General features: G+C 39.7%; 2 protein-coding genes across 2 annotated transcripts; both read left to right on the forward strand.

Annotated features, from left to right (window-relative positions):
* The first annotated feature begins 539 nt into the window (after positions 1-539).
* Positions 540-1,508, forward strand: LOC114583063 (olfactory receptor 14A16-like). The gene has a single exon (XM_028704410.2). It carries the CDS (start codon positions 540-542, stop codon positions 1,506-1,508), a length of 969 nt encoding a protein of 322 aa, XP_028560243.2.
* A 5,201-nt stretch (positions 1,509-6,709) lies between these two features.
* Positions 6,710-7,699, forward strand: LOC114583059 (olfactory receptor 14A16-like). The gene has a single exon (XM_028704406.2). The coding sequence runs from the start codon at positions 6,710-6,712 to the stop codon at positions 7,697-7,699; it is 990 nt and encodes a 329-aa protein (XP_028560239.2).
* Positions 7,700-12,639: the final 4,940 nt, after the last annotated feature.

Below are 12,639 nucleotides of genomic sequence, written 5' to 3' on the forward strand. Positions count from 1 at the left end.
ACCTCTGCCATTCTTGACACAAGGCAGAGTCTTGTAGAGAAGGAGGTAATATAAGATATTAGGAGGCCAATTCACTTAGCATTCTAAATAGTAATATGAGTAGTTTAATTGTGCCCAGAAACTAATTTGTAAACCACTGAAGGTGATTTGTGAGTTCAGAATTGAACCCTAGTCAGTAATAAGACTGCTGCATTGTGAAGCAGCTGGAATTTCTGAGATATCTACATATTCTTCTCAAGGCTAAATAAGTTATATAGAATTTTCTCCTGTGCCTCAAAGCTTATCATCCATTCAAATGCGTATATGACATCCACTTTGTTGTACTATTCGGAAAATGTTGCAGCGGCAACAGGATTAGCATAGTCCTCCCTAGATAAAGCACAAATTTCATGGTGGATTGCAGCACTGCCCAAAACATTATTAATTGTGAATTTAAATTATCTGCATACAAACATTAAATAAAATGGAGAATCAGTTCTGATATTTGATGGGATTTTCTCTCACTCACAGGTAGCTCAAAATTTTGTGTGACGTGCAAAATGAATAATCTCACTTTCACATCTGGATTTCTACTTCTAGAATTTTCTCAGATCCGAGAACTACAGATATTACACTTCCTTGTGTTCCTAGGACTATACTTGATAACTGTAATTGGGAATCTTTTGATCATCTTTGTAATAGCCCTTGACCATCACCTGCATGCACCAATGTACTTCTTCCTCATGAACTTGGCCATTTCTGATATTGGCTCAGTTTCTGTCATTCAACCCAAATCCATGGTTAATTCAATCATGAATAACAGGCCCATTTCTTATGGTGAATGTGTCTCTCAAGTTTTTTTCTTTTTTCTTTTTGGATGCGCTGATATTACTGTGTTAACCATAATGGCACATGACAGGTATGTTGCCATCTGTAATCCACTGCAATATGAAGCAGTTATGAACAAAGGGGCCTGCATTCAGATGATTATCATTACATGGATCACCAGTATTCTCTATGCTGTCTTACACACTTCAGGCACATTTTCCATTACCTTCTGTTCCAATCGTGTTGATCAATTCTTCTGTGAAGTCCCAAAGCTACTAAAATTGTCCTGTTCTGACTTATACCTAGTTGAAGTTGGACTTCTTGTATTTAGCTGGATTTCTGTTTTTGGATGCTTTGTCTTCATCATTGTAACTTATGTGTGGATCTTGACTGCAGTCCTCAAAATGCCTTCTGAACAGGGACGGCATAAGGCCCTCTCCACCTGCCTGCCCCACCTCCTGGTTGTCTCTCTGCTTATGTTCACTGGACTTTTTGCCTACATCGGACCAGCTATTAATAGCTCATCTGGGATGGATGTAGTCTTTACTGTGATATATACAATACTTCCCCCTATGCTCAACCCATTCATCTACAGCATGAGAAACAAAGAGATCCAAACAGCATTGAGGAAGCTATTGAGCCTTAAACACTTTTGTGACACTGTTCCCAGATATATCCAGAAATCCTTGGGATTTCCTTGAATATTCCTGCCCAGGAGCTGAAAGTGTTGAGATCTGCTAAGGAAGTCCCATCTTTGGAGACAGATAAAGGACAGGAGTGGTCCTTCCCTGCGATGGCGCCCTGGCTTTGGACTTCTCTCCCCTTTGAAATTCCGTAGGATAGCAGCAGAAGTGAGGATGCTGCTGCTACCTAGAAATTCATGATTGTAGACTTGGTGGGTAGGGCTTGGTGTCTCTTTTGTATTTATGGATTTGTGGTCTCCTAGTTGTTTTCATACTAGAGACTAGGGCCCTGCAGGACCTGACATCTTTCCACAGGGCCTGCAAGACAGAGCTGTTCCACCTGGCCTTTGATCAGGGCACAGCCTGACCCCCTCCTCTGGCAATCTGCACAGAATGTTGCTTAATGGTTGCCATTAATTTGATTTTAATTAATTTTATAATGAAATGTTGGATTATTTTGATTGTTGTTAGCCGCCCTGAGCCCAGCTTCGGCTGGGGAGGGCGGGATATAAATAAAAAATTATTATTATTATTATTATTATTATTATTATTATTATTATTATTATTAGCTACTACATATTATCTCTTTTCGTTTATATTGATCTTTTAAGAATATATCTTATCTATTTGCTTTGTTTCGCTTTGTTTCTATGCTGAGGTGATTTCTTTATTATTGATGATGTATGTTGATGGTGGTATATTTTAGGCTCATTGATGTACAGTCTGAGATCTCTGCGTTAAGCATAGATGTAAATATTTTGCCTCCTATGTTTAACTATGTTTGCTTGCACCATTTTAGCTTTTCAGCACATGTATGTGCAATCTCCCTGCATTCCATGCATGCTTTTCTGGAGTCTTTAAGAAAGAAGGATTGTAGGATTAACTTCCTGTTTTTCTATTAATGTGTGATGTTGATGCCTGGTATTAATGGTGTATTTTCCTCAAAAGTCTTATGGGGGAACAGTTGAGCTAATGCCATTACTTTTCAAAACTGCAAGTCAATCGACCATACCAGCTATATTGTACCAATATTTCTGTGAAATCCAAAACTACTAAAATTGTCTTGCTCTGCCTTGTTCCTATTTGAAGTTGGATTTCTTTTATTTAGCGCTATCATAACATTAGGGTGATTTATCTTCAGTTTTATAACTTCAGCGTGGATCTTAACTGCTGTCTTCAAAATCCATTCAACAGTGGAATAATATTAATATTAATATTAATATTAATATTAATATTAATAATGTCACAAGGCCCTCTCCATTTTCCTGCTCCTCTGCCTTGTTTTCTCTGTGCTCCTGTTCACTGGACTCTTTACTCATGCAGGACCTCCTGGCAATAGCTCATCTGATCTGGATCTTGTCTTTGCTGTGATTTATGCTAACTAGAAATAAATAAATGCACAGGATGGTTATTAGAAGTAAGAAGCTGCACAGCTATCCAAGTCAAATTGTGTGTGTGTGTGTGTGTGTGGGTGGGTGTAGATGGACATACTGATACAGACTAATATTGTTGTAGGATTAAAGGATTTGCTTTGAATATTTGGGTCCTCTTTAAGCCCATTATGTTGTATTTCCATGAATGGACTCCGTGGGAGAAGGCACTGCAGTCCATTGAGTTGCCATAAAGAGACAGTGATTCATGCTTGCAGAAGGAGGCAGGAGGCTCTCCCTCTTCAGCTGAATGCCACATCATCCTAGTGGTAGGAAAACTACAGGCCAGAATAGGCTCTGGCCCAACATTTTTATGACTGGCAGGCACCTTCCTGAAAGGTAATGGTAAGGGTCACGCCAAATCACCTCCAGGAGGCTCTGCCTGCAGCCATGGGAAGCAGTGGTGAAGGAAGTTGCAAAGGTACAAGGGGGGAGGGAGGAAATAGGTGAGTGACAAGGGGCAGTGGCAGGGTAGTGGTGGTTGTGGGGGCATGATACATACCGGCTCTTATTTTTCTTTAAGACCAAACCAAAAAAAACACTTAATACAACAATGCTATATCTTTTTCTCATGTTATATTGCAATATTTTAATTAGTAAACAAAATGCAAAAAGCTAAGGTGGTTCAATGATTTTTCTCTGCAAGGGAAAACCAGTGCTCTGTTACAAAAGCCACCTTGTAGTTATTTTTGTCATGTTCCTGAAAAGGAATAACAGTCAGCACTCAAGGAACTACCATCAAAAGAGTGTCACCTTGTGCTTATTGCAATCTTTCAAGTGCTTGAAAAATAATAATAATAAAAGATTCACCACCCTTTTCTATTTTGCGTTTCTTTTAAATTTTGAATTGGAAGATTAGATGGAATCTGAAGATTCATGCTGTTCTCCCACAAAGCACTATAGAAAATGCAATGCCTAACTTTCTTTTTGAGAGCCAGTATAGATAGGAATGGCTTCAGATTTATGATTATGCCACAGTGACAACACAGCTGATTTTGTATCTCTAAGACTGGAGTTTGTATTGGGAAGCTTTTTGTTTGGTTGAGGGGAGGTTGTGGCCTCACCTGCCCCTCCTCAATAAGGGTATCCTGTTAGAGGGATCCGGGGTGTGATTTTTTTCTGGAGCCTTCGCATGGGCTAAGGCCATGTCACAGTTCCCTACGGGAACCCCTGGTGGTGTTACTATCTGACTTAAGTTATAGGGCATTCCCTAATGGTGGTTTACCCTTCCGTGGACTCCCTGCAGACAGGCAGGAGTCAAGATATAGTCTGGCTTCACCCAAAGCCTAAGCCAAACCACTCACATCTGTAACCAATAAAGCATGTGTGAATCCATGAACCATCATATTCTGCGTCAGTGTGATTTATTGTTCTCCTGGGAACTTTGTGGCTCAGCTGCCTTGGGATGCAAGGAACTGCTGAAGTGGTCAAAGCAGTCTCTTTGGTAATGGCCCTAGTCAGCTTGCTAAGTATACATTTAAAATGTCTTAAGTATCAAAAAGGAGAATTATTTTAGGGGTTTTTTTGGAATATCCCATACTTGTTTTTATAATATTCAGTACTTCTGTCCAGAAATTCTTAATTTTCAGTATTATTAAGGGTCCCTGAATGGATTCCCAGCAAAGTACTTTCACAGTGAAAATGACACAAAGCAAACATAAAACAGCAGTAAATTCATTCATTCATTTTATATGAATGATAAAATTTACATAAGTGTCATAAAATAAATAAAAAAGAGAACTGTCATTGTGAAGTTCTGTGTTTCAGGTTGTGTCACCACCAAACCCCTTTGCTGAAGCTTGGTCTTTATGCTGACTCAGCTCCTCAACAGTTCTGTCAGACAGATTAACATTTGGGAATCAAATTATAAAACCCTATGTAACATAGAAACAACCAACTGCATCTGCAAAATGCTTTGTTGAGCCAGCCTCTCAACAATGTTCTATTTTCCCTGGAGGGAACAGCTGTAAAAGGCAATAAGGAACAACTCTTTGCAGGTATAGTACTTGTACTGGAACATCAAGGGGGGGGAATAGAATTAGACATAGACATTCCTATTGCCTTATTGGTGCCAATCATCTATTTAGGATAGTGTGGGAACAAACAAAGAGAAGGTAAAGGGGGGGGGGAATCAACACCACTTTCCTGATCAGGTGCACTGGGCTCCTGAGAGCATGTCTCAAAGAAGTCAGAGAAAACAGAACTATAAATTCCCACAGCAGAAAAACCTCAGTGTTAGCAGATACATACAGAGGATCAATTTTAAAAGGAAGAATTAAGGAAGTTCAAAGGACTGGGTGAACTACGTCCCTTGTCTGCCCATTGAAACATTGTTGAGACAAGATAAAGTTCAATCTACACATACATGCAACATAATACTTCAAAGTCTTCTTCCTGAGCAACTGGAATATCTCTTTTGAAAACTGCTGCATTTGAGTTGATAGGAGACTTCTGCATGGAACCAGTGATGATAACTTTAAGAATGAAAGTGAGTACATCCATTTTCAATCATTTAATGATAAAACTCTATGCTCAAAGTATGTCTCATTAAATTTAGTGGGACTTACTCTCAGCTAAGTGTTCACAGTATTGCAGCCTACATTACTAAAATGTATATATGATCTGTTATGGCAAAAACAAAAGTTTTCTTGAGGACTAACAAATTTATTGTGCAGGGAATTTTCATATATAATACATATTGATCTCTCAAGAAGTCAAAGGCCAAAAAGAAGAATTAAAACAACAACCCTATACAAACTTACCATAACTTTTTGACTTCATGGTTAGTGCACAAACAACCGGACAAAATCGAAGATGCCATTGTAGGTTTGTCGTCACATTCCTGAACAGTATCAATAGTCTGTTGGTGCCTGAAAAACGTACACATTTATTATGGCTTTTTGGGAACAAAGGTCCACGAAGCATTATCTTGAGTATACATGTGGCTGTGGTTAGCTTTTGTGGCAGGGGATGGAGAGTGTAAACAGTGAATCGCTAAAAGTACAGAGACAGTGAAAAATAGACAATTAACTAAGTAGCTGGATTGGTAAACCATTTAATACATGTTTAGTTATTAAATAAATATATTGGAACAGTTCAATTTAGATGTTATAACACTATACCTCTTGCAATTTAGTAGTTTCATGGTGCAATCTCCTTTTGCAGTTTCTTTTTTTCAAGTGCAACCATATTAAGCTCAAAAAATACTCTCTCCAAGTTCGGTCGAATGAATTTCTATGGGTGCTGGAACTACTAAGAGGGAATCTTTTCCAATCTTAACACAAGACAGAGTCTGTCGGGAAAGAGGCAATCTCAGATAATAGGAGACCAATTCACTTAGCATTCTAATATGTAATATGAGTAGTATAAGTGTGCCCAGAAACCACTGCAGGTGTTTTGTGAGTTCAAAATTGAACCCTGGTCAATAATTACCTGACCCTGCATTTTGAACCAGCTGAAATTTCTGAGATATCTACCTATTTTTCTGAAGGATAAAGTAATTGTGCAGATTTCCTCCTGTACCCCAAAGATTATCATCTACTCAAGATGCATTTATGACATCCACTTTGTTGTACTATGAGGAAAATATTGAAGGGGCAATAGGAATATCACAGTCCTCCCTACGCGAACACACATTTCATGGTGGATACAGCACTGCCCATAATATTAATATATATGAATTTACATTGTCTGCATAAAGGCATTAAATGAAATGCAGAATCAGTTCTGATATTTCGGTGGGATTTTCTCTCCTTCACAGATAGCAGGCATTCTTTTGTGACATACAAAATGCATAATGTGACTTCCACATCTGGATTTCTACTTCTAGAATTTTCACAGATCCGAGAACTACAGATACTACACTTCCTTGTGTTCCTAGGACTATACTTGATAACAGTAATTGGGAATCTTTTGATCATCTTTGTAATAGCCCTTGACCATCACCTGCATACACCAATGTACTTCTTCCTCATGAACTTGGCCATTTCTGATATTGGCTCAGTTTCTGCCATTCAGCCCAAATCCATGGTTAATTCAATCATGAACAACAGGCAAATTTCTTATGGTGAATGTGTGTCTCAAGTTTTTTTCCTTCTCCTCTTTGGGTGCTCTGATTTTACCCTGTTAACCATAATGGCACATGACAGGTATGTTGCCATCTGTAATCCATTGCAATATGAAGTTGTTATGAACAAAGGAGCCTGCATTCAGATGATTACCATTGCATGGATCACCAGTATTCTCTATGCTGTCTTACACACTGCAGGCACATTTTCCATTACCTTCTGTTCCAATCGTGTTGATCAATTCTTCTGTGAAGTCCCAAAGCTACTAAAATTGTCCTGTTCTGACTTATACCTAGTTGAAGTTGGACTTCTTGCTTTTAGCTGTATTTCTGTTTTTGGATGCTTTGTCTTCATTATTGTAACTTATGTGTATATCATGACTGCAGTCCTCAAAATGCCTTATGAACAGGGACGGCATAAGGCCCTCTCCACCTGCCTGCCCCATCTCATGGTTGTCTCTCTGCTTATGTCCACTGGACTCTTTGCCTACATCAGACCACCTAGCAACAGCTCATCTGGCCTGGATCTAGTCTTTGCTGTGATATATACTATTTATCCACCTATGCTGAACCCATTCATCTATAGCATGAGAAACAAAGAGATCCAGACTGCATTGTGGAAACAATTGAATCTTAAGCAATTTCCTGACACTATTCCCAGGTTTATTCTGAAATGTTTGGGATTTCCTTTTATAGCCCTTCCTAGGAGTTGAGATCTACTGGGGTTGCCCTTCTTAGGGAGCAATCCAATATTCAAAAACAGGCATGAAAAGTATGCAGCAGATTCATCTGGTAGACACATTTGTTGTTGCTCTGTACCCCATAGATATTATTTCGTTGAGTTTTGAAAAATTAAACCATTATTACTGTTCATAGTAGTGTCACCCAGATACACTGTGAACAGGGTAATTATTCTATTGCAGCAATCCCTACCCTGGACCTTTCCATATTTTGTTGGTATCCAACTACTATCAGCTAGGACCACTTTATCATCCTGTTTTGGGTTGAAGGGAGATGGAGTCCAACAAAATAGTAAAGGCCATTGGTCCTCACTCACTAGACTACTGGAGTGCTACTTAAATGGCTTGGTTTTGTATTGTCATCTAAAAACAATGAATAGTATTAAAGTAACAGCATTTATTTTTCCCGTGTTGTTTTTTGTGTTGTTATTGGGTAAGGGTAAACGAAATGGAAAGGTATCAACTCTTTTGCTATATGGAGAGGAGTTATAGCTCAATACATCTGGAAGGTTGATCTTTAGTGATTCTTCCTCAATTCCAAGTTCACCCCTTCTTCCTAAATGAGTGATCAAGGTTGACCTTTGTGACTCTAGATTCACCCCTGACAACATTCCAATGTGATGTAGGCTACTGTGTCAATTTCACTAGCAAAGTCCCATGGCAGTTTAGCCAACCTCTGTGCTCAGGGTTTTCCTTTGGAGTTCACTGAGGAAACTACATGAAGCCCAGGATGTTCATCTCTTATGAGAGAAAGAGATTGCTGATTTTAGGTTGATTTAGGCCTGAAGAATGTAGTAGATGCTACCTGCCTATATTAAGTTTAGAAAGTAGGAGCTACATTTTATTTTACTTTTAAGTTCTGTTTATTTTGCAGATATAGGAAGGGTATCTTCAGGCATCATTTATGTAAACAAGCAAAATGGTGTTCTCAATTATATATGCAATATCATTTTCAACAGGTAGCAATGTGCTCTGTTCTGCGGGTCCAAATATAGACTAGGGCGATGGATTGACTGAGCCCTTAAAAGTCCCAGTTGCAGAGATTCCAAAGGAAGATTCACAAAACACCTGAGTGATCAGTTCCACTGCTTTATCATAAAGTTATATGAAGAGACTTACATACAGCAATGCAATGTAGGATTCCATAATAATAATAATAATAATAATAATAATAATAATAATAATAATTTATTATTTATACCCCGCCCATCTGGCTGGGTTTCCCCAGCCACTCTGGGCGGCTTCCAAAAGAATATTAAAATACTGCGATACATCAAACATTAAAAGCTTCCCTAAACAGGGCTGCCTTCAGATGTCTTCTAAAAGTCTTGTAGTTGTTGTTCTCTTTGACATCTGGTGGGAGGGCGTTCCCCTACACTTCAGATCGGACACTGAAGCAGCAAGCACCAGGGCTTTGTCTATGAGGGGCCAATTGGATATGGGCTGCTCTTTCTCCAAGAACAAAATGGGTTCTCTGAAGTAGCAACATACCAACAGTATAGAAGAAAGGTTGAATTTATTGAGCAGAATAGGCCTTTATACACACATTTTAAAAGTGCAGAAACTCACCCAGGATCAAATAAAGAGGCAGACAATAAATTCTTAACAAAGAAGACTAAACAGCCAACAACACACACACACAAACCATCCCAAACAAAACATTAACCCAACAGCCAACATCCAATAGCAGACAACCAACTGAACCCCTCCAGCCAGCTGCAGGGAGTCCCAGGGGTATCAGGGGCTATGCAGAACCAGCAATAGCATTGGCTTTAATCACGTCTCCCTCTTGTCTGGCTCAAACCCTGCAGTTTTTATCAGCTCCAGGCAGTGTCGTAGCTAGCCGCTCATGTGCTGGGGGCGGCACGTACATCCTGCAACCAGGAGTGGGACGAGGCGCCCATGGGGGTGGGGCGCACTGCATGAAGCCTCTCCACCATCACCCCCTCAGCCATAGGGCAGCTGAGGGAGAGGTGGAGGGCAGACACATGTCCCATGCTGCCATTTTAGGCTGCGCGGAGCCTGCAGGCCACCACGTCAGTCACTGGTGTGGCGACTAGTGCCAGCCACATTTCGTTACATTTGTTTACTGATCTAAAAAATTTCGTGAGCCCATTTTTTTAAAAAACACACTCATATGTGTGACAATTTGTCACCCCCCTCCCCTCAGTGATGACACCCGCGGCAGTCTGCACCCCCCTTCCTCCACCACTGGCTCCAGGCAGATGAGGCTTAATGACTCAACTGCCGCCACCTGGAGTGGTTGATACTATTTTCACCTGGCCTGTGAGTTCATGATCCAGGCCAGTGAACCAGCTAAACCTCAACTGCCCCCCCCCCCCCCCCGGAACAGGAGTGCTCCTGAAAGCATGTAAGTTGGTACTGAATCAAGGATTACTAGCACAAGGCCACCTATGCCTCCTCGATTGCGATTCTCCTGCATTTCCACTACAAATACTTATCCAAAAATCAAGCAATGCAAGCTTGCAAAAAGAGTCCAATTAAACACCCTTTGCTTAAAGGCAAGCTTGCAAAAAGAGTCCAATTAAACACCCTTTGCTTAAAGGTCTGTTCCCCACTGCTATTCATCTCTTATATAAGGGAGTCAGTGCCAGGCAATCAGCGTGAGAAGTCTCAACTCTCCCAACCAAAATTAAGACTTCAAAACAACCATATAAGAATATATGATCTCATTCTACAACTTGCATCAGTTAGTCACAGGGTTATCTCGACTACCAAGATGTTGTTTACAGGCATTCCAGGACAACACATCATTTGGTTCTACAGTCAATGGGCCTCTGAGAAATCCTTAGTTTTGTTAGGATAACTTAACTTTAATATGTCCTTCTTAATACAGAAAAGCTCCATGCTGATATAGCACCTGTTCCCATGCTTGAACTCCAAGTCTAAACCTGGACATCAGTAAGGAAATTAAAAATGATTGACATTTATTTGGCTCAGCAAGCTTTTCAGATCAGCTGTGCAAGGCTCCTGAGAACATGTCTCCAAGAAAGCAAAGCAAACAAAAATATAAATTCCATCCCACAACAGAAAAAAACACAGAAAATTGGCAGACACACAGAATACCAAGTTTCAAAGGAGCAATGAAAATGCTTCAGTGAACAGACAAATGCAAATATTTATTTTATGCAAAAGCAGTTGGGAGAGAAAATTAATCTTCTGTTCATGATACTTTGAGGAATAGTAAGTAAAAGTTTTCTCATCCCCCTTTCTTCTCATCATTCTTATTCCTATTATCTCATTTGTTTGCCCACTCATCCATCTTTATTTCAAAAAAACAATTTCCCCTCCTAGCATTCTCTCACACCCATATCTAAATATTTTTTATTGCATTTTTTAAGTCTCACACCCATATCTAAATATGGTAGTGGCTTATATTTGTGGTTAATGCACAATCAAACATATAGTAGTATCTAAGAGACACAATAAGCAGATTTTAATTTCACATTTTCAAGCAAAATCATCATTTTTGTAGCACCTGAAAGACTAACACATTTATTACAGCATATTCTTTTTGGGGGGGAAGGATTGCAAACAGTGAGGTCAGTGGAATATGAAATGCAGTAAGTACAAATAATGAAATTTATATTATCATGGTGGCAATTCACAGAACAGTTGCTGATAAACAAACCTCCTGAATTGTTAAGCAGTTTAAGGCATGCAGGATGTTCAAAGTCCACTGTTCTAATTCAGTCAACAAACCTCTTGCTGGATTATGTAGCCTAGTGTTTTCCTCTTATATTCAGCTTTTGAAGCCCATTTATTCTTCAGTGCAGAGACTGGCTAGTTCATCCAATGTAGAATTCAGAAGGGTGTGACCGGCATCTGATGACATATATCACATTGGAAGCAGGGTGAATGAAGCCCTGTTATTCTGGATAATACCATGGCAAACCTTTACACAATGTATGCTTCAACCATCCAGTATGTTTGTGTGTGAAGAAATGATGCTTTCAAAGAGCAGGTAATGGAGAGTAGCACTTAAAGAAGAAAAATAGTAATGCTGTATAACTAGGGCAGTGAATTATGCTTACGTTATAAATGCAACATGGCAGCTGAGGGATTTTTATTTTATTTTTTAGTCAAAATATGCTTGAAATTCTGTGTTATTGCTTCCAATTGTGACATTCTCTTTGAAAATAGGCTGGCAACACCTAGAGAGCATGATGTTGGGAAATGCTGGTTCACAGCTTTGTCATCTGTTGAAAAAATAGGACCAAGGAGCAAGTCCTACACATTTTGGATCACATTCCTGATTCTCCTGATAAATCTTTTCCAGTATGGTCCAAATGTTTTGTGTTACACTGGAAGGAAAGAAGTCTATTTTGGGGGTAGGGAGCAGAGGGAGTGGCAGTCAAGAGTGAGGAGAGTATCATGTCAAGAATGCTTTTCTGAGTGATGGCAAGGAGGGCAATTTTCCATTGACAAACACTGGCAGGATTTTCTGCAGGCATTCCCGGACCAGCCATTTTTTCACCAGAGATGCAGATAAAAGAATGTCACTTTTCCAGAGATTGAAGATAGTTGGGGAAGGGTAGGGAAAGAAAACAGCACTACATGTGGATGATAACTATTATATCCTATCATACTAGTGTTGCAAGAGTAGACACAGGAACAGAGTGGACTTCTGCAGTGCCCACACAGTATGGTCACTTTGTCTACAGTATATCCCTGTGAAGTGGCCTGCTCTGGCTGATGACTGGTGATAACAGCTTTAGTTTGGGACACTGTCTGCAACAAGTACAGACCTATTCTTAAAGACCTGTGAGAGGGAAGTGTAATTCAAGTGGTTTCAGCTGGGAACTATCAGGGCAAGAAGTGGTGTATTGTCATTTTCTCTTCTAGGCCTCTCAAGAGGTAGATTATTCCTGGATACATGTCTGGCCTTCATT

The sequence above is a fragment of the Podarcis muralis genome, chromosome 13 (assembly GCF_964188315.1).
Source record: "Podarcis muralis chromosome 13, rPodMur119.hap1.1, whole genome shotgun sequence".
Lineage (NCBI taxonomy): Eukaryota > Metazoa > Chordata > Lepidosauria > Squamata > Lacertidae > Podarcis > Podarcis muralis.